We start from the raw sequence: 21097 nt of genomic DNA, 5'->3' as shown, positions 1-21097 counted from the left end.
TCTGCCCTGATAAGTTGAGAGGGAAACGGCTCCAGGAATCTCCCCACCTGAAGAAAAGGAGAAGATGATCCACACTGTCCTTGGTGACTTTCCCCAGTCCTGGACTCAGATAAATCAGGCCATCGTGGTACCTGTTCTAACGTTCCAACAGCCGGACCCACCAGAAACAATGGTGGTACCAGGTCATCCGGCCCCGCAGCCTCAGCCAGCTCAGCAGATCCGATCTGAAGATGCCATGCCAACCGTTGAACCGGCAAGTCCTCCCTCTGCTATCGGCGAATCTGTCGTACCCACTGTTGGTAGCAGCAGCCCTGAGAGCTCTAGCCTGCCAGTGCTACCCAGACTCACTAGAAGTGTAGCCAGAAGACAGTGCACTACACCAGCGGTAGCAAGCATAGCGGGCCCTGTTAGGTCAATAGCGACCACTGCGCTGCGAAGGTCCACACGCAGCACTCAGAATCAAACTCCACTCCGCTACAAAACTTGGAGGTATTAATGAGGGCTGCTATTTAGTTGAAAATGTTTGTGCGCATATCTTCTGTTACAGGTTTTAAAAATGGACAACGGGGTAATGGACAGTGAATTGCTCCAAAAACTTCTAAAAGGGGACCCCTTTGTTTACCCGGGGTCCCCGCTGTTTCAACCACTGAACTGAGAGTCATAAACTGTGCATGACATAACTTTCGCAATGTTCAAGAGTCCTCACCTCCCATAGAGGGAAGCAATGTTATGTTTAATTGTGTATAATCTTTCAAAATGTTGTGTGTTTTCCTGTTAACATGTATTGTTGTTCTTATTTTTCCAGTCCGGGAGTACTGGATTTAACCGGGGGGGAGTGCAGCGCCCCAGAGTCCTGGTCGTTGCAGTAACGTCGCTCTGCCGCTAAGGAGAGTGATGTTACGTCTGATTGCACTAAAGGAGTTCACCTGATCAGGTAACACTCACATTACACTTCACACTCCGGCCACCAGGGGGAGTGGTTCTATCTAGTAGGCCACTCCTCACACTCTGGTAAAACTGGGGGTTGGACAGGAAGACGGAGAGAAGTAACTGGGAAGAGCTAGTGAGAGGACCTGTCAGGGATGGGATCCTGGCAGACTCCTAAGAATAGCACAAACCAGTGAGCAACGGGGATACAGCAAAGAAGTGATAGAACCAGAAGGAGTCGTGCTGTAAGATCGAGGCAACATCCTTCTGAGGGGCAACAGTCGGTGGCCGGAACGCCGAGCAAGTAAGAGACTACAAGCATTACTTCAAACCACGGCCGGACAGCCAATTATAGGTTGGCTGTCTCACTAAAACACCTAAGCAGACAACGGAGGCAGCTGTGGGAGAGGGGCGACTCTAGAGTCCCGGAAGAACTCCAGGCCTACCCCGTCATACGGGTGCGTCCTAGCCATATCATCTGGGGGACGGAGAGAACGAGCATCAGAGACAGACAGAAGCAGTTGTGAGGACTATCCCAGGGTGCTCAGCAGGGAAGGACTACAACACACAGGCGCTAGAAGGTAGACGCTGATTCCCACCTGTGAAGGGGACTCCTGATGTGCCTTCGGACCGGCCGGTCTCAGACAGCCCGATTAACAGTGCCCTGGATTGGACACCTGAAGCCTTCAGTAAAGAGGTAAAGAGACTGCAACCTGGTGTCCTCGTTATTTACTGCACCGCACTACCACCACCATCCACATCTATTACTGTACGTCCCTCAGCAGGATCACGGACCGGGTCTAGCCACCGTGACAACCACAAGCAGAGACTCAGAGGCCTGGTACCGGGTACCCCTTGGCCCTGTGGCAGTGGGGGTGCTACACATGCAAGTATTGATAATGCAGTTAAAGTTGAGGCATCTATTGAGCAGTCTCTGATCATAAAAGACATGGACTGGAACTGTATTTACCACCGGTTGTCAGTCGCTTCTTCTACATGTGCACTGTGTACAATGCTTTATGCAAGTCACGTGCTTACAACTGAGAGGGATGTGAATCCATAACAGTTAGTGGCCACAAGGACCCACAGGGTGCAGAGTGATTCCTTCACTAAGTGAGAAAACATCGCCATTTGTAGAGTACAATTAAAAATCGCCAATATGTTGCTAACATGTTATAATCTCATTTATATTTTGCTATTTCTATGCTTTATGCATGTTATTGTCACTGTATTTCATCATGTAAGCAGAAGTGGGTTTTCTACTTTAATTGGCGGAATAGTAGTCTCCTGTTTGATGGGTGACATGGGAGAATTAGCACTGACACCATGTTACTGGTTGGTACTGTCAAGCGCTGCGCTTGTCAAGAGAGTCTACTGTATATAAGGAGTGGTAAAGGGTAGAGATTAGCGAAGTTGCTTGGGTTCCCTCTTATTCAGCAAGCTATAGCGCTTGCCAAATAAGCTGCAGGGGGAACCCGGCTTCCTGGATTGCGCTGGGCGATCAGCCGATCAGCGCTGCAGCTGCATGTGTGACAGGCATGACATATGCATGGAGAGCCCAACAGTCTCTCCATGCATGTGTCATGACTGTGACACAGCCGCGACACATGCAGCTGCAGTGCTGATCAGCTGATCGCCCAGCGCAATCCAGGAAGCCGGGTTCCCTCTGCAGCTTATTCGGCAAGCGCTATAGCTTGCCAAATAAGAGGGAACCTGAGCAAATTCGCTCATCTCTAGTAAAGGGTTGGAAAACTTAAGGACTTGAGTATGAGCTTGAAAAGTAAAACATGATCCCGTTGCTGTCACAAGCTAGAGACTGCACCGGAAGTTCCCAGTGTAGGACTTTAAGTGTTGGCAACATCAAACTGTATTTTGGACTAGAAGGTATGGAGAAAGCGGATCCCTGCACTAGAAAGTCATAGAATCATAGAATGTTAGAGTTGGAAGGGACCTCCAGGGTCATCAGGTCCAACCCCCTTCTCGATGCAGGGTTCATTAAACCATCTACCTACATGCTGATCTGCCCCCAATCAGGTGAAGCATGGAGTCTCGATTGATGGTTGAGATTGAGGGCTGAAATATATACTAATAAGGATTGGTCAGGTCATGTGGCGTATAAGCACATGAAAACTGCAGCAATCTTAAAGCATGAGCCAGCATTAAGGAGCTTAAATATATTACACTATTCCAACTAAAGACTTTAAGTGTTGTGATTCTCCATGAGTACCACTTTGCTTACGTACCTCTTGGAAGTGTAACCACGATACCTGAGTGCCTCTTCAGAGAAAAGTAAAGCTTATTTGAGTTTAAACACTGTCTAGCAATTTCCTTCAGTGCCGTCTACTACAATCCAAAAAATGCCACAATGTTTCTGAGTAGACCTCAGACAAACGTCCATGATTTTCTAGTAAGTAAATACAAGGACCTTGGATGTTTTGGATCCACGTTTCATCAGTGTTTGGTCTGTGTGTCAGTTTTACAATTAGTGTTTTATCATTGGTTTTCATGTATCAAAAATAAATGAAGAAAGATTCTCCTATACATTACAATTTTAATCCTGGATATGTATTGTACACTGATGCCGTATGTGTCCTGTCTGTGATTTTCACATACCCATAGACTTGTCTACAAGGTTTATTTTTTGAGGAACACATAGAAAAAAAATGGACATGTGAATAGTTCCATAGATTATAATAGATAAATGTTCTATCCATGAAAACTACTAATAGAACATGTATGCGAAAAACGGATGTCTGAATGAGGCCTTAAAAATATCTGTAGTGAGTCGGCTTGTCTAGATTTCATGCGGCCCACTGTTAAAGCAGAATGAAATGGCTGAGGACTTTCTTTTTAAGACACATTTTACTTATTTAAATTCCATTATATTTTTTTTCACACAATAGGAATCCCAATGAAAACAAAAAGTAAAAACACTTTAAAAACATCCAGCAACAACAAAAAGTCCAAAATAAGGTTTTATTTTTTATTTTTTTCATTGCCATTGTAAAATAGACAGACTGTAAAATATTAGTCCATATCCGATGTGTGAACTAAAGGGTATAAGGAGAATGACGTTTATGAGACCACTGTATGTAATAAATGAATGTTTTGGCAGGGAAAGTAAGAGGCTCACATCCGTACTTGAATTCATAGCCGTGCTGGTGACCTTTTTGGATGCCACATCTTGTACTATATAACCTGTAGCAAACAGGGATCATATTTCTATTAAATATTTTGGCCCCTTAACTCAGTCTCTAAAGATGAAACCACTTGGAAAACTGTAGTAAAAATTTCCTAGAAATAAATCATTTGAGGATTAAAATGTATGTGATAAAATCTCTTTATAAGTAATTGGTTTTTTTTTTTATACCATAATGAATATGATCCAATATTGTTTTCTTTGGCAAATAAATTCTAAAATACAAAAATAATAAAATGCAAGTATCTTGTAGAAAAATACAAAAGTTTTCAAAAGACTTTACAAAAATATTTCATTGAATAAGAACTATAAACCTGTATTATTTTTCTCTTATAACTGGTTTAGTCATATAATACTGTTTGATTAAAGTTATATCCAAAATATATCCATATAGTCTCTAGATGATATTGCATAGATATGGAAAAATTGTATCAATATTTCCCACGTTGAGAATGTTTCTTTTCTTAGTCACATCACTAACTCCAATAGTCATCGTCCAGTTGGCAGCAAACAAAATATGGAAAAATAAAATTGTAGGAAAAGAGTTGCTGAACTTTTTGTTGGCCCTGATTCAGTGCTTCATTGATATTGTGGGTACAGTATAATCCAGTTCCACTTCATGTTTTCCTTCAAAAGGAAAGTAGTTTAATATTCCATGTCCATGAAAACATCCTAGTCTAGGAGACATCTTATGCCTGACCTGTAATAAAATGCTGACATTAGTGATCATTCATCCATGAGAAACACATTTTTAAGGTAATTGTGTGAAATTGGAGTCTTAACTATTTTGAGTCCTTTAAACCAGAACATCTCCAAGGTTAGGGGAGGCCCCTGGGCCACAAAATATACAGTTATGACCCCGGTGTCATATGCAGCATGGTTAAAATTAAACTGGGACGCTTATAGAGGACCTTAAAATTAAGGAAAATAGATAATCCGGTATCATTTTTTGTTAAAATACTTTAAAGGGAGCCTGACATCTGATTCACGGGCAGCATGAATAAGGCACTGGCTTTACGTTTTGAGCCAGGTATGTTTGATTCTGAAACGCTACTGTGTTTCAGAGAAAAATATACTTTAAAAGCCACCGGAGAATGAGCCACATGGATGGCAGGTTGGAAAGGCATGTCCTCGGAGGCTTCTCCCTATCTCCTCCCATTGTGTGACATGTCTCTCCCTGTGTGCGTGTAAAGGGAGAGACCTGTCAGTCATTGGCAGTGGGTGGGGAGAAGCTGCCGGGGACTCACCTTTCCAACTAGTCTTCCATGCAGCTTTGTCCCCAGCTGGCTTTTAAAGTATTTTTTCTTTAAAAAACATGTATCCAATATCAGCTTTTCGATAAACACAAAAACAGACCGTACAAGTCAGGTAACCGCTCTTTTGACTGACACCTGCCCCCATACTTATGCATTCTAGGCCCGCCTGTGTATGCATGTGTCCTGCATAGATAGAGAAAAGTCAGACACATCTGGGGGCGACTACTATTCTCTGACAACAAAAGGAGCTGGCAAGTTCGAATTCAAGAAGCCGATATGTCCTTTACCTGACATCTGTCATTGGGGAAAGTGTAGACATCACCATACACATTGATGATTTGCCTGACAACAATCAAATGTGTGTGGCCACGTTCAGAACTGAGACTGGTGTGAAAAGGTTTATAAAAAATGAGAATGCTGAGTGTGGTCAACGACATTGTGAATCAGATTCTTAAGTCACAGCTCACGAAAATGTTTAGGAAAGAAAACTGTTGTAACAGACTTTAAAGAAGGTTCCATTTTTTGCACAAAATGTAGCAACTTTAGTTGTTATCACTCTATTTTCAGGCAGCACTGAAAAAATGGGATAGCTGCCCAAAAAATTAATCAATAATGATGGTGGACGCGACTGAGAATGTGCATCAAATTTATTATATGGCATGTGCCTCCTCCGGCATGTGAAACGCCAGTCTTCGAGGCCCTAATTTTCATTTTCTAATCTGATCTACATTACAGCGACCTTCCACCTCCAAAATAAATGGGATGATACATTTCTAATGTATAGTCATTTTACCTAAAGCGGCAGCAATGTTAGAACTGACAGAGCAGATGGGAGCACGTTAGCTAGAATGACTTTACATTAGAAACTCATAGTCACATTTGATATAGGGGGCGCAGGGTCACTTTAACACATTCACGACTGATACTTGTGTGCAAAAGACTAAGTTGATCTTCACATCTTACCTTTGTCTATGTCTTTTTCACAAATAAAGTAATTATCTTCTTGACAAAAGAAATCATTCCACAAGCCTGAATTTATTAACCCTGCACAGTCTTCTCCAGGTCCCATTTCGGGGGTCCAGTTATCGGGCTGACCAGCTTTCCAGTTTCTGTAGTAGATATTATGATAAATGCATTAGTACACTACAGATGAACAATCGGTATAGACAAGCACATGTTTTTACGCCAGGAGAAAGCACCACGACTCCAAACCCAGCTGCTGTATATCAACACGGAAAAAGCTATGTGCACACTTTGCGGCGTCCCTCTGCGGGTTCTCCCGCAGCGGAATTGATAAATCTGAAGGGCAAACCCGCTGCGGTTATCCCTGCAGATTTATCGCGGCTTGTTCCGCGGTTTCCGCTGCGGGTTTCCGCCTATACTATTGATGCTGCATATGCAGCAATATGCAGCATCAATAGTATAATGTTAAAATAAAAAAAATGGCTATACTCACCCTCTCTGACGTCCCGATCTCCTCGGCGCTGCACTCGGCGGTCCGCTTCCAAAGATGATGTGCGAGAAGGACCCTTCGTGACGTCACGGTCATGTGACCGCGGCGTCATCACGGTCATGTGACCGCGACGTCACCGCAGGTCCTGTTCGCACATCAACCCAGACCGGACGCCGCGGGCAGCGCTGAGGGGTGAGTATAACATGATTTTTTATTTTAATTCTTTTTTTTACACCCAAATATGGTTCCCAGGGCCTGGAGGAGAGTCTCCTCTCCTCCACCCCGGGTACCACCCGCACATTATCCGCTTACTTCCCGCAACGTGGGCACAGCCCCATGCGGGAAGTTAGCGGATCAATGCTTTCCTATGGGTGCAGAATCGCAGCGATTCTGCACAAAGAAGTGACATGCTGCGGGTTGTAAACCGCTGCGTTTCTGCGCGGTTTTTCCCGCAGCATGTGCACTGCGGTTTGCGGTTTCCATAGGGTTTACATGTAACTGTAAACGCTATGGAAACTGCTGCGGACCCGCAGCATCAAAATCACCGCGGATCCGCGGTAAAAAACCGCGAAGTGTGAACATGGCCTTATTTAGGCTACGTCCCCACGGTCAGTAATCGGCAGCGCTTTGGATGCAGCACTCTCTGTTAAAAGCACTGCCGACTTTTGAACGCAGGTGATTCCGGATGTGTTCATTGAACCGCGAGGAATCACTGCGCCCAATACATTGGACTAGTGATATTTATCTTGCGGAGACTGAGTGTCTCTGCAAGATAAATAGACATGCTGTGGTCTGGAAAGACGCGCCGCAGGGAAGCCGGAGGCATCCGGGCACGCATAGTGTAGATGGGATTTCTTGAAATCTCATTCACTATGCTGTGACAGCTGGATGCTGCGGGTTGGACGCTGCAGATGTACGTAGCATCCAACCTGCAGCGTTTACTAACCGTGGGAACATACCCTTAAAGGTATTGTCCCAACTCAAGTATCACCTTACTTAGTGATCATTAAACCAGGCTGAAGTGTTCAATTACAAAACTTGGCTCCATTCACAGTCAATGGGACTGCTGGGGACAGCTGAGTACAATGTTCAATGAACAGAGCAGTGGCATTTCAGAGCCGTGTTCTTGGGGTCAAATCCCAGTAATCGAATCCCCAGCGTTCAGTAAGTTATCACCTATCTTGCAGCTAGGTAATAACGTGCTGAGTTGGGATGGCCTCTTTATGCTGCCTATACACATTAGGTGTATATTGACCAAACTTGCGTAAATTGGAAAGACAGGCCGACCACTAAATGTGTATGGTAACCTTCCTACTGTCTTCTAATGACAGCCTTAACCCCTTTGGGGAGGGCTTATTTTTGCATATTCCTTTTCACCTTCCTTTTCTTCCAGGATCTATAACTTTTTTATTTTTTCACTGACGTAGTCATATGAGGGCTAGTTGAATTACACTATTCACTCACAGTATACTAAACAGTTCTGCCATTGCTTTTTGTGTTTTGTTTTCACTCTGAAAAACAAATACCTGGCGACTTGCAGGTCAGTTTAATTTCATGGATACCAGATTTATAAGTTTGTTTTTATCTTCTGCTTTTGGAACTTGCATTAAACAAAAAATCCTTTATAAATTGTGGTTGCTGTCGCCATTTTTTAAGACCCACACCTTTTTTAGTTTTCTACCAATGTAGCTTTCTAATGACCTGTTTTTGTGGTGCTATCTGTAGCTGCTATTAGTTCCATTTTGAGCATATGACTTTTTGATTCCTTTTACATTATCTTGGGTAGGTGCAGTGATTAAAAAAACAACAGTTCTGGCCTTTTAACCTTCTTTTCCCCTGGTGTTCATCATATGGGTTAAATAAGTTTAGATTTTGATAGATAGGACATTTATGGAAGAATCAAAACCTAATATCCTTATTTATTTTTATTTTTTAAATGGGAAAACTATCCTATTGATCCACTTAGATGCCGCTGTCAATTACTGTTAGCAGCATTTAAGTGGTTAAACAGCAGTGATTGATGCTAGCTCTATTTGCTGCTAGGCAGAGACAGATGCTGACTGTATCTCACAGCTGGCACCCATCATACATAGAATGGATTCTGCTCCTGAACCCACTTTATACACCAACATGTGATGTAAGGCAGATATATCCTAGTAGATATGTCTAAATAGATTTACAACTGGGTGTGTTCTTACACTGTAACAATGTCCAATCAGTACTGACTGTAAGAATATAGGAACATACTGTTTGATAAGTCTAATGGTGTCACCCAGATGTCCGCTGTGCACGACTTGGGGATAACTCGATCTCAGTGCTGCATCATGATCATATTTCATTGCATACACTCACAGCATAGCTGTGTAACACATATATTATTTATGATGTGGAAAAGTGACTTCTAATTTTATGCATTACATGCAGTATGTGCCATCCATTTCATTCCGAAATCCAAGAAATACTACTGAATCCTCTTCACAAATATGAAAGTGTTTTAGAAGAAAATATTTTTCAGGGAACAGTTGATACGATGGATTAAACATCAGGCTTCTCTCATCATCATACAGGTTTAAAACATTTTCTTATTTTTCTACATACGTGAATTTTGGGATGGTGCCATCCAGCCACTTCCATACATTCTCCTCTTCCAAATCAGTAAGACCAATCCAAAAGTTGCCTTTTCCAGTTATTTCCTTTTTAATGAATTGCTATCAAGGCAAAAATCGAAATTTGAAGAAACAATCAATGATATTATCTTTATCCTAAATTCTTAAATTCAGTATCACAATCATAAGATCACAATAACTGGTCGCTGGTGAAGACTCAAAGAAATACTGGGTTAGGCCCCTTCACACGTCAGTGTGTCCGGTATGTGTGGTGACAGTTTTCACACGTAACGGAGACACGTACACACATAGACCCAAATCTATGGGACTGTGCACATGTCCATATGACCCACACTGTTTCTTTCCGGCAGCACGGCTGTCAATAAGCCCCGCACAAGTTCACACGGATGACATAAAGTGTGGCATCCATGGGCTGAGTACGGACTACAACACTCATTAGAGTTGCTGAGTCTCGCTGAGAACAGCGAGACCTGGCGACAATGATGAGTGTTGTCGTCACTACCCAGCACCTGTGGATTCACAGGTGCCATAGCCAGGATGCAAGGAACGTGGACTATGGTGGAACTTCATGGCAACATTCTTATGAATAAACTGGTGAACGAGGGAGGTGTGCATTGTTTTTTATTTCTCTCTTTTTTGTCTTTCAGGTTTCCATTTCGGAACTAAGTTGGATTCATTGCATTACTTCGGACCTGGATTTTTTTAAATATATTTTTGAATGACATATAGTGTTAGTCTTTATACCAATAAAGTGGTTTTTTTTCTGTGTGCGTTTTTATTTTTTAATACTGGGTTAGTAATGGGGGTGTTTAATAGACACCTGTCCATTACTAACAACAGGGCGTGATGCCAGATATGATTTTTGACAAATCACAGCTGTCATCAAGCCCAAATACCGTTACCCCGATTGCCACTGCACCAGGGCAATCATGAAGAGCTGGAAAAAGCGCCAGAATTGTCGCATCTAATGGGATGAGCCAATTTTGGAGCAGCTGTGGACTGATATTTTATATATCCATGGACCTTCCCAGCCTGATAATATCAGTCCCCAGCTGTCTGCTTTACCTTGGCTGGATATTAAAAATAGAGGAGACCCCACGTCATTTTTTTCAGTTATTTATTGGATATATACATGTACAGTAAACTACACATGCAAGGCACTAATTATATATATCTACAGTGGCATGTAAAAGTTTGGGCACCCCTGATCAAAATCACTGTTATTGTTTGCGAACAGTTAAGCAAATTGAAGATAAAGTGATCTCTAAAAGGGCTAAAGTTAAAAATGACACATTTACAAAAAATATACAGGTGCCTCTCACAAAATTATAATATCATCAAAAAGTTAATTTATTTCAATTCTTCAATACAAAAAGTGAAACTCATATATTATATAGAGTTTTTACAAACAGAGTGATCTATTTCAAGTGTTTATTTCTGTTAATTTTGATGATTAAGGCTAAGAACCAATGGAAACCCAAAAGTCATTATCTCAGTAAATTAGAATACTTTATAACACCAACTTGAAAAATTATTTTTAAATCCGAAATGTTGGCCTATTGAAATGTGTGTTCAGCAAATGCACTCAATATTTGATTGGGGCTCCTTTTGCATCAATTACTGCATCAATGCGGCATGGCATGGAGGCGATCAGCCTGTGGCACTGCTGAGGTGTTATAGAAGCCCAGGTTGCTCTTGATAGAAGCCTTCAGCTCGTCTGCATTGTTGGGTCTGGTGTCTCTCATCTTCCTCTTGACAATACCCAATAGATTCTCTATGTGGTTAAGGTCAGACGAATTTACTGGCCAATCAATCACAGTGATACTGTTTTTTTATACCAGGTATTGGTACAGTGCATTTGGCAGTGTGGACAGGTACCACGTTCTGCTGGAGAATGAAATTTCCAGCTCCAAAAAGCTTGTCGGCAGAGGGAAGCAAGAAGTGCTCTAATATTTCCTGGTAGATGGCTGCGCTGACTTTGGTGTTGATAAAACACAGTGGACCTACACCAGCAGATGACATGGCTCCCCAAACCATCACTGATTATGGAAACTTCACACTAGACCTCAAGCAGCTTAGATTGTGGCTTCTCCACTCTTCCTCCAGACTCTGGGACCTTGATTTCCAAATGAAATGCAAAATTTACTTTCATGTGATAACAAAACCTTGGACCACTGAGCAACAGTTCATTTATTTTTCTTCTTGACCCAGGTAAGATGCTTCTGGCGTTGTCTATTGGTCATGAGTGGCTTGACACAAGGAATGTGACACTTGTAGCCCATGTCCTGGATATGTACTGTATGTGTGTGGTGGCTCTTGAAGCAATGACTCCAGCAGCAGTCCAATCCTTGTGAATCTCCCCCAAATTTTTTAATGGCTTTTCTTAACAATCCTTTCAAGGCTGCGGTTATCCCAGTTTCTGGTGCACCTTTTTCTACCACACTTTTTCCTTCCACTCAACTTTCCATTATTATGCTTGGATACAGCACACTATGAACAGCCAGCTTCTTTAGCAATGACCTTTTGTGGCTTGCCCTCCTTGTGGAGTGTGCCAATGACTGCCTTCTGGATATCTGTCATGTCAGCAGTTTTCCCCATGGTTGTGGAGCCTACTGAAACAGACTAAGGGACATTTGTAAGCGCTTAGGAAGCCATAATCATCAACATTAACAGAAATAAACACTTGAAATAAATCACTCTGTTTGTAATGACTTTCTATAATATGAGTTTCACTTTTTGCATTGAAGAACTGAAATGAATTAACTTTTTGATGATATTCTAATTTTGTGAGAAGCACCTGTATATTGTAATTTCTTACATTTTAAAAATTGGAAAATGGGCTGATGCAGAAATTTGGGCACCTTTGGAGATTTGTGTGCTCAGATAATGTAGACCTTAATTAGCCTGTTAGGGTTATGGCTTGTTCACTGTCATCGATAGGAAAGGCTAAGTGATGCAAATTTCCCAACTTTATAAAAACTCCGCCTCTTCCAACCTAGTGCCAAAAAACAGGAGCCATGGGTTCTTCTAAGTAGCTGCCTAGCACTCTGAAAATGAAAATGGTGGAGGCCCACAATGTAGAAGGGTATAAGAAGATAGCAAAGCATTTTCAAGTTGCGATTTCCTCAGTTTGAAATGTAATTCTGAAATGGCAGTTAACAGGTCAACATAAGATCTGGAAGACCAAGCAAATTTTCAGGGAGAGATGCTTGTAGGATTGCTAGAGAGGCAAATCAGAACCCCCGCTTGACTGCAAAAGACCTTCAGAAATATTTAGCAGACTTTGGAGCTGTGGTACATTGTTCTACTGTTCAGAAACACCTGCACAAATATGGCCTTCATGGAAGAGTCATCAGAAGAAAACCTCTCCTTTGTCCTCACCATAAAATTCAGCTTCAGAAGTATTCAAAAGAACATCTAAACAAGCCTGATGCATTTTGGAAACAAGTTCTGTGGACCGATGAGGTTAAAATAGAACTCTTTGGCCACAATGATCAAAGGTGTGTGTGGAGAAAAAAAGGGCATAGAATTTCAGGAAAAGAACATCTTGCCAACCAGTAAGAATAGGGATGGATCAATCATGCTTTGGAGTTGTGTTGCAGCCAATGGCAAGGGGAACATTTCATAGGTAGAAGGAAGAATGGATTCAATGAAATTTCAACCAATTCTTGATGCAACATAACACAATCTGTAAAAAAGCTGAAGTTGAAAAAAAGAGGATGGCTTCTACAAATGGATAATGATCCTAACCACACGTCAACATCCACAATAGACTACCTTAAAAGGCGCAAGCTGAAGGATTTAAAATGGCCCTCAAAATCCCCTGATCTGAATATCATTAAAAATCTGTGGGCAGTCCTCAAAATAACAGTGCATGTCAGACAACCCAGGAATCCTACAGAACTGGGAGAATTTTCCAAGGAAGAATGGATGAAAATCTCTCAAACAAGAAATGAAAGATTCTTGGCTGGCTACAAAAAGCGTTTACAAGCTGTGATACTTGCATAAGGGGGTGATACTAGATACTAACCATATTTTTCATGCCTAAAATACATCTATATAGTGAATAAAGCTGTCGCGTTCAGATCTGTACACCTCCTACATCCGGCCACCGACACTGAAGAAAGCACGCTACAGCTCGATTCACACAGGACTTTGAGGCGCAATTCTTGTGATCAGGAGGTCCCAGCAGCCGGGCTACTACCGATCACAACCCATGGATAGGTGATAAATATTGTTCACAGGAAAACTTCTGTAAGGTAAGGTTTTACAGATCAAGGAAGATTGCTGTCCCCGATTATCATATAGAGAAAATACATATAAAAAGGTATCTGGTTTTAATTAAATTGATAATCATCTTTGTAATATACTTTGCATACATACATATTTCTGCTATCCATGATTTTCACGGATATCACTCGTACCTGACATAGTCTATTCACATGTCCGCGGAGGCATGTACGATGTTGATACGTGGGTTGGACCAAAACTGGCAATGTAAGCCAATTGATCCATGAAAAAAATCATGCTGCACTCATATGACATCCGAGTGCATCCCGATTTTCATAGACTGTCTTAATGGCAAAAGTGAAGAAACATATTTTTTCTCTACGCACAGGAAAAACTGATAACACCTGGACCACACTGAAATCAAACTCTGATCAAAGTCTGATCCCAAAAAATTGGTCCTTTTTTCTCGCACGTGGAGAAATCAGAAGTCTGAGTGAGCTCTGTTGTTCATATTGAACAAATAGGATATTTTCTTTTTACTCTCCATCCCACAACAACGCTTACTTGCTCATCTGTGCTTTCTATGATAACCATCTTGGCTCCTTTTTCTTCACAGGACATTTTAGCATCTTCGAAAGTATCCCTTCCACTTGAAAAATAGTAGCATTTGTCAGTAAAATTTCTCCATCCATTTGGGCACCCTAAAATGAAGACAAAATCTTTTGATCGATGTGTAACTGGTTGGAACATTTGACACTTCCACAGACTGTACAGACACATTTTGCGGGACCCTTAGTACTATACGGTATTCATATCTCTGCGAGGTGAGATAATAAGTATGGCTGGAATATTCTACCACCTTTCTGAGCCATATCAGCACCCAACAGCACACAAGTATTCAGACTGCTCCATAATCTGCCATACACATTACCAAACCGTTGGCAGATCCACTGTCTGAAGACATCTGCTCTTGGATTACACAAATTTGGGAATGTTGATATGGTCAATCATTTTTTTTCCAAGGGATAACCAATGCTAGAAGTGTCTGGCAGACATTTGTCCCTATGCAAAACCCATGTGCACTCAGCAGGTCTAAGTGTGTATGTATACGTAGGAGTTTGGGAAACGGCTGTAAGCCAGCATATGGGCTTGTTCACACGTTGAGCATTTGCAGTGTTTTTTTCTGCACGTTTTCATGTATCAAAAATACACCATTTTTACAGTCTCTGACGCGTTTTTTTTCTTTGCGTTTTCAGACCATCAATTCGTTTTTCAAGTCTGCACAACAAGTCAATTAGCGGTTAGCAGAGTTTTTCATACATTCAATGAATGCCTAAAAAATGCAACAAAAACCACAAATAAAAATATATAAAAAAAGCATTAAAAACCCACATAATGCACACAGCATTTTTCCTGCGAATGCCTACGTTTTTCATGCAGAAAAAAACACTACAAAAATGCCCTGAGTGATCATACCCTATATCTATGGTATATGACTAGCTCTGCTTCCTCAATGTAGACTCAACCACAGCTGAGATTTAGGAGATGATTTATAATATTTTGCTGTAATTGTATTAAAAAGCTTCTCATTGCTCTTTATCCAGTTCTTGGTATTATAGGATTTTAGTTTTATTAATTTAGTGTAGAAGAGAAATAATGTGTAGCTCTTAATTTGGGATACAGACTTCCTTCCTGTATTTTCTTGCATAGACAACATAGTGGGGTGTATAAATAAATTGTCAGGGAAATCTAAATCTCACAGACTATAAGATCTGTAGGAAGTGGTATTATACGACGGTGTCCCCACCAGAGACCTGAGAGTGACACGGTAGATTCCTACAGAACCTTGTATATGGATATAATACGTAGTGTTGTTATATTGCGGTATTCAGACTCATCGACCTGCCCAACCTTCAAGTGATAATGAACTTTGTCTTAGGCTATGTTCACATACAGCTTTTTGCTGCTTTTTTTTAATACAAATTAAACGCTGCTTTTTGCAGTACCAGCAACACCTATGCAATTTCAGAAATCTGCAAAAGCTTGTTTTTTTCTTTTCTCACTGAATTAGAGAACTGCAACATGTTTTTGACACTTCAGCAAGTCAATTTTTTCAGTGTTTTTGCGCAGAAAGAAACGAGAAAGCGAAAAAATGCAGCAAAAAAAGCAATGTCATATTTCGCTGCATTTTTGTTAAATAAAACTAACTTTATTGAATGTACTCTAGACAAAGCACATGTAATCTACACCCAAAAATGCTGCAATAAAATGCAACAAATAAGCCGTGAAAACACCACAAAAAGGACCACACAAATGGTGATCATAGCATTTATACTGCCAAGAGAGCAGGTTTTCACTGCAGAAAAAAAAAAACAGCAAAAACACGGCGTGTGAACATAGCCTGAATCTGTGCTACAAAGCTGACAAGTCAGCTTCAGAATACAGTATGATTATCCGACTGCGGCTACGCCTGTAGCTAGTGCAGCAATTAGAATATTTTTAGATTTTTTGTATCAGAACAGTAATTAAAAAAAAATAACAAACACCAAACAAGCATTCTGCACCTGCACCTTAAAGGGAAGCTGACAGGTGATACATGCTATCCAAACTATGGGCAGAATGTATCAGCCAGTCAGTTTTAAAATACTTCAATAGCCGCCGGGAACCGAGCCGTACTGTGCACTAGTCCTACAGGCGGGGCCCCGACGACTTCTCTCCACCCACTGACAGTGACTCACAAGTCTCTGCCTATATGCACAGGCAATCAGAGGCTTGTCAGTCACTGTCAGTGGGCGGGGAGAAGCCGTCGGGACCCGCCTGTATGATTAGCCAATAGGTTGGATCAGTCCCTGGTGGCTATTAACAGTATGTAATGGATATGATTGTACAGCCAGTGCCTGATACATGCTGCCCATGGTTTGGGCAGCATGTATCAGCTGACAGGTTCCCTTTAAATAGCTGTTCTCAGGACACTCATTTGACTGATAAATATCCCTAAACATGATGTCAGGGGAGAGTCAGGAGGCCCCCATACACATAGGATAGTTGGTTGGCCCTGCCAAAGTTGGCAGGCTTGACTTAAATGTGTATAGGGACTTGGAGACAGATATGCAAGAAAGTCGCTGTTCTAACCTGTAAATAGACAGATCTGTGCTGACAGACACGCATCAGCAACATAGCTAAAACTCTAGTGGGAGTTTTTTTTATCTACATCCGCCTACTTTACAATATTTTTACAGATAGGATAAAAAACATTTGCTACTTCACGATATGTAGATTTGTAAATATTTCACTACGGTTGCTTTTCACTTACCTGGCACTGAAGGGTATATTTCAAGTTCAGATGTGGTGAAATCATGTAATGAGAGCGATCTTGCAACATCTCCAGGAGGTCCAGGTGGTCCTCTAGGCCCTACCAATCCTGGTAATCCAGGTATGCCAGGTGGGCCGGGTGCCCCCCTAATACCAGGAATGCCAGGTTCACCAATGATCCCTTTAACTCCTTGTGGGCCTTCAGGGCCAGAGGGCCCTGCAGGTCCATTTGTCCCTGGAGGTCCTGATAAGCCTGGATCGCCTTTAGGTCCTGGCTCACCACTTTTTCCTGGTGACCCCCTTTGCCCTTTATTTCCTTGTGGACCCTTTGACCCTCTTGATCCTTTTTCTCCTGGAGGGCCAATTGCTCCAGGAAGGCCCTTTTCACCAGCAGGCCCTGGAAAACCTGTTATCCCAGTATCTCCTGTCTGTCCCTTTGGTCCAATTGGTCCCATGGGTCCAAGGGGTCCTCTTTCACCTTTTGGTCCCCTAGGACCTGGAGGCCCTGTAATAACAAAAAAAAATTAACAATATTCTGTAAATGCTCAGATATTTAATGCACTGTATGGTTTACTCTGTTGTTGTACAGTGGGGAAAAAAGTATTTAGTCAGCCACCAATTGTTTCTGATGTCCTTCGACAGCTCTTTGGTCTTCATCATAGTGGACTTTGGAGTGTGAATGTTTGAGGTCTTGGACAGGTGTCTTTTATACTGATAACAAGTTCAAACAGGTGCCATTAGTACAGGTAATGAGTGGAGAACAGAGGAGCCTCTTAAAGAAGAAGTTACAGGTCTGTGAGAGCCAGAAATCTTGCATGTTTTTAGGTGACCAAATACTTATTTTCTACCATAATTTGCTAAATAGATCTTGCCAAATCAGACAAGGTGATTTTCTGGATTTGTTTTCTCATTTTGACTCTAATAGTTGTGGTCTACCTATGATGTCAGTTACAGGTCTCTCATCTTTTTAAGTGGGAGATCTTGCACAATTGGTGGCTGACTAAATACTTTTTTTCCCTCACTGTATGTGGCTTAAGGGTATTTATGGAACTCATTATATAAGGTTAATAACACCAAAATCTTAATTATTTTTAAATGACATATATAACTATAGCTGCAAGCATGTCTACTAAATGTAAAGATGTTTTACCACTTAGGCCATTATTCCCAAATCTCAGTTTTTTTTGTGTTGGAACCATAATTTATTTTAAACTTTTCTTCAAACTGTAGTGTATTATAGATATTACAATTAGACCCACCAAAGTAACAAAGTTCAAAGGTGCAATGTTTCCCTATTTAGTATCTTGCCTACTTCTATAGACAATCTTCATTTGTATGTATATAATACAAATTACATTATGATGTTGTATTATATTTGATGTATATGTCGTTATAATAACATGGTGTTTTTCCTTAAAGAACAATATACAGTAATAGCCTCCTATTAGGTAGCTGACAAGCGAATTGGCCATGATGCTATGATGCTGGAGGTTACTGCCTCAAACCCCTTTGTAGAAGATGCCTGAGCAGTGACGTAGAAAATGTGTCTTAGGGCAATCAGATAAAACTACGATATTCCCTGGTAAAATAGCCCGAGCATTGCTGATCATGAGGCCTAGTAGGATGAGGAGAGAAGTCTTCTATCTTTATAGCAAGTGGGGCCTAAGAATAATACATTACGACTGTTATAGAGTGTTGGATTATAGCTGCCAGTAACCTGCTATCATTTCTGTGTGTACGGCTCCTCTATGTGTGGCCCCCATGCAGAGGCGTAGCTAGGGTTTCAACTTAGGGGGGGGCGAAACATCTGAGTGGGCCCCTAACCAGCTAACCCTGATTACAGCTACGGTTGCGCACTCTAATTGTGAATATAGGGGAACCTCAGAATATAATCGCACTGTTATTGAAAATAAATCTATATACAAAAACGAACATTGACTTTACCGCCATATTGTGACCATATGCAACTTTGATGGTCACAATACTCTGAGTGCCCCTATAACAATAATGCTTAAGTGCCCACTTAACATTTAATAATGTCCCCTATGTTCCCCCATGTACTGCTCCATTATACACAGTATGGTGAGCTTAAAGCTTCCCTATACACAGTCTAAGGCCCCCACAGCTCCCCTATACACCGTATGATGATTCTACAACTCCCCTATACACAGTATGATGATTCTATAACTCCCGTATACACAGTATGATACCACTGCTCCCCTATAGATAGTATGAGCCCAATGCTCCCCTATACACAGTATAATGCTGACAGAACTCCACTATAGAAAGTATAATGCCCCCCAGAGCTCCCCTATATACAGTGTAATGGGCCAACAGCTCCCATATGCACAATATGCCTTCACAGTTCCCTATACACAGTATGATGAGCCCACAGCTCCCTTATACACAGTATGATGGGCCCGCAGCTCCCTTATACACAGTATGATGGGCCCACAGCTCCCGTATGCACAGTATGATGGGCCCACAGCTCCCTTATATACAGTATGATGTCCCTCACAGTTTCCCTGTACACAGTATGATGGGCCCACAGCTTCCTTATACACAGTATGATGGGCCCACAGCTCCTTTATACACAGTATGATGGGCCCACAGTTCCCTTATACACAGTATGATGGCCTCACAGCTCCCTTATACACAGTATGATGGGCCCGCAGCTCCCTTATACACAGTATGATGGGCTCGCAGCTCCCTTATACACAGTATGATGGGCCCGCAGCTCCCTTATACACAGTATGATGGGCCCGCAGTTCCCTTATACACAGTATGATGGGCTCGCAGCTCCCTTATACACAGTATCATGGGCTCGCAGCTCCCTTATACACAGTATGATGGGTCTCCAGCTCCATTATACACAGTATGATGGGCTCGTAGCTCCCTTATACACAGTATGATGGACCCACAGCTTCCTTATACACAGTATGATGGACTCGCAGCTCCCTTATACACAGTATGATGGGCCCGCAGCTCCCTTATCACAGTATGATGAGCCCACAGCTCCCTTATCACAGTATGATGGGCCCGCAGCTCCCTTATCACAGTATGGTGGGCCCGCAGCTCCCTTATACACAGTATGATGGACCCGCAGCTCCCATATACACAGTATGATTGGCCCACAGCTCCCGTATACACAGTATGGTGGGCCCGCAGCTCCCGTATACACAGTATGATTGGCCCGCAGCTCCCTTATACACAGTATGATGGACCCGCAGCTCCCGTATACACAGTATGGTGGGCCCGCAGCTCCCGTATACACAGTATGATTGGCCCGCAGCTCCCTTATACACAGTATGATTGGCCCGCAGCTCCCTTATACACAGTATGATTGGCCCGCAGCTCTCTTATACACAGTATGATTGGCCCGCAGCTCCCGTATACACAGTATGATGGACCCGCAGCTCCCTTATACATAGTATGATTGGCCTGCAGCTCCTGTATACACAGTATGATGGACCCGCAGCTCTCGTATACACAGTATGAAGGACCCGCAGCTCCCTTATACATAGTATGATTGGCCTGCAGCTCCCGTATACACAGTATGATGGGCCCGAAGCTCCCGTAAACACAGTATGATTGGCCCGCAGCTTCCTTATACACAGTATGACGGGCCCGCAGCTCCCGTATACACAGTTTGATTGGCCCGCAGCTCCCTTATACACAATATTATTGGCCCGCAGCTCCCGTATACACAGTATGATGGGCTCGCAGCTCCCTTATACACAGTATGATGGGCCCGCAGCTCCCTTATACATAGTATGAGGGGCCCGCAGCTCCCTTATACACAGTATGATGGGCCCGCAGTTCCCTTATACATAGTATGATGGGCCCGCAGCTCCCTTATACATAGTATGATGGGCCCGCAGTTCCCTTATACACAGTATGATGGGCTCGCAGCTCCCTTATACACAGTATCATGGGCTCGCAGCTCCCTTATACACAGTATGATGGGTCTGCAGCTCCATTATACACAGTATGATGGGCTCGTAGCTCCCTTATACACAGTATGATGGACCCACAGCTTCCTTATACACAGTATGATGGACTCGCAGCTCCCTTATACACAGTATGATGGGCC

General features: G+C 42.3%; 1 protein-coding gene across 1 annotated transcript in view; it reads right to left on the bottom strand.

The window, feature by feature from the left end:
- Positions 1-3779: 3779 nt before the first annotated feature.
- Positions 3780-21097, bottom strand: part of COLEC12 (collectin subfamily member 12) — a 222971-nt gene continuing 205653 nt past the window's right edge. The window contains exons 6-10 of the mRNA XM_077270325.1: positions 17006-17509; positions 14257-14393; positions 9434-9543; positions 6346-6491; positions 3780-4826 (exon numbers count right to left, since the gene is read on the bottom strand). Of these exons, the coding sequence (XP_077126440.1) occupies positions 4816-4826; positions 6346-6491; positions 9434-9543; positions 14257-14393; positions 17006-17509 (908 nt within the window). The 3' untranslated portion in view covers positions 3780-4815. The remainder of the gene's footprint in view (positions 4827-6345; positions 6492-9433; positions 9544-14256; positions 14394-17005; positions 17510-21097) is intronic.

Source organism: Ranitomeya variabilis, chromosome 6, assembly GCF_051348905.1.
Source record: "Ranitomeya variabilis isolate aRanVar5 chromosome 6, aRanVar5.hap1, whole genome shotgun sequence".
In the NCBI taxonomy this organism is placed as follows: Eukaryota; Metazoa; Chordata; class Amphibia; order Anura; family Dendrobatidae; genus Ranitomeya; species Ranitomeya variabilis.
Note: the sequence above shows the minus strand (reverse complement) of the source record. Positions and strands in the feature narration are given on the sequence as shown.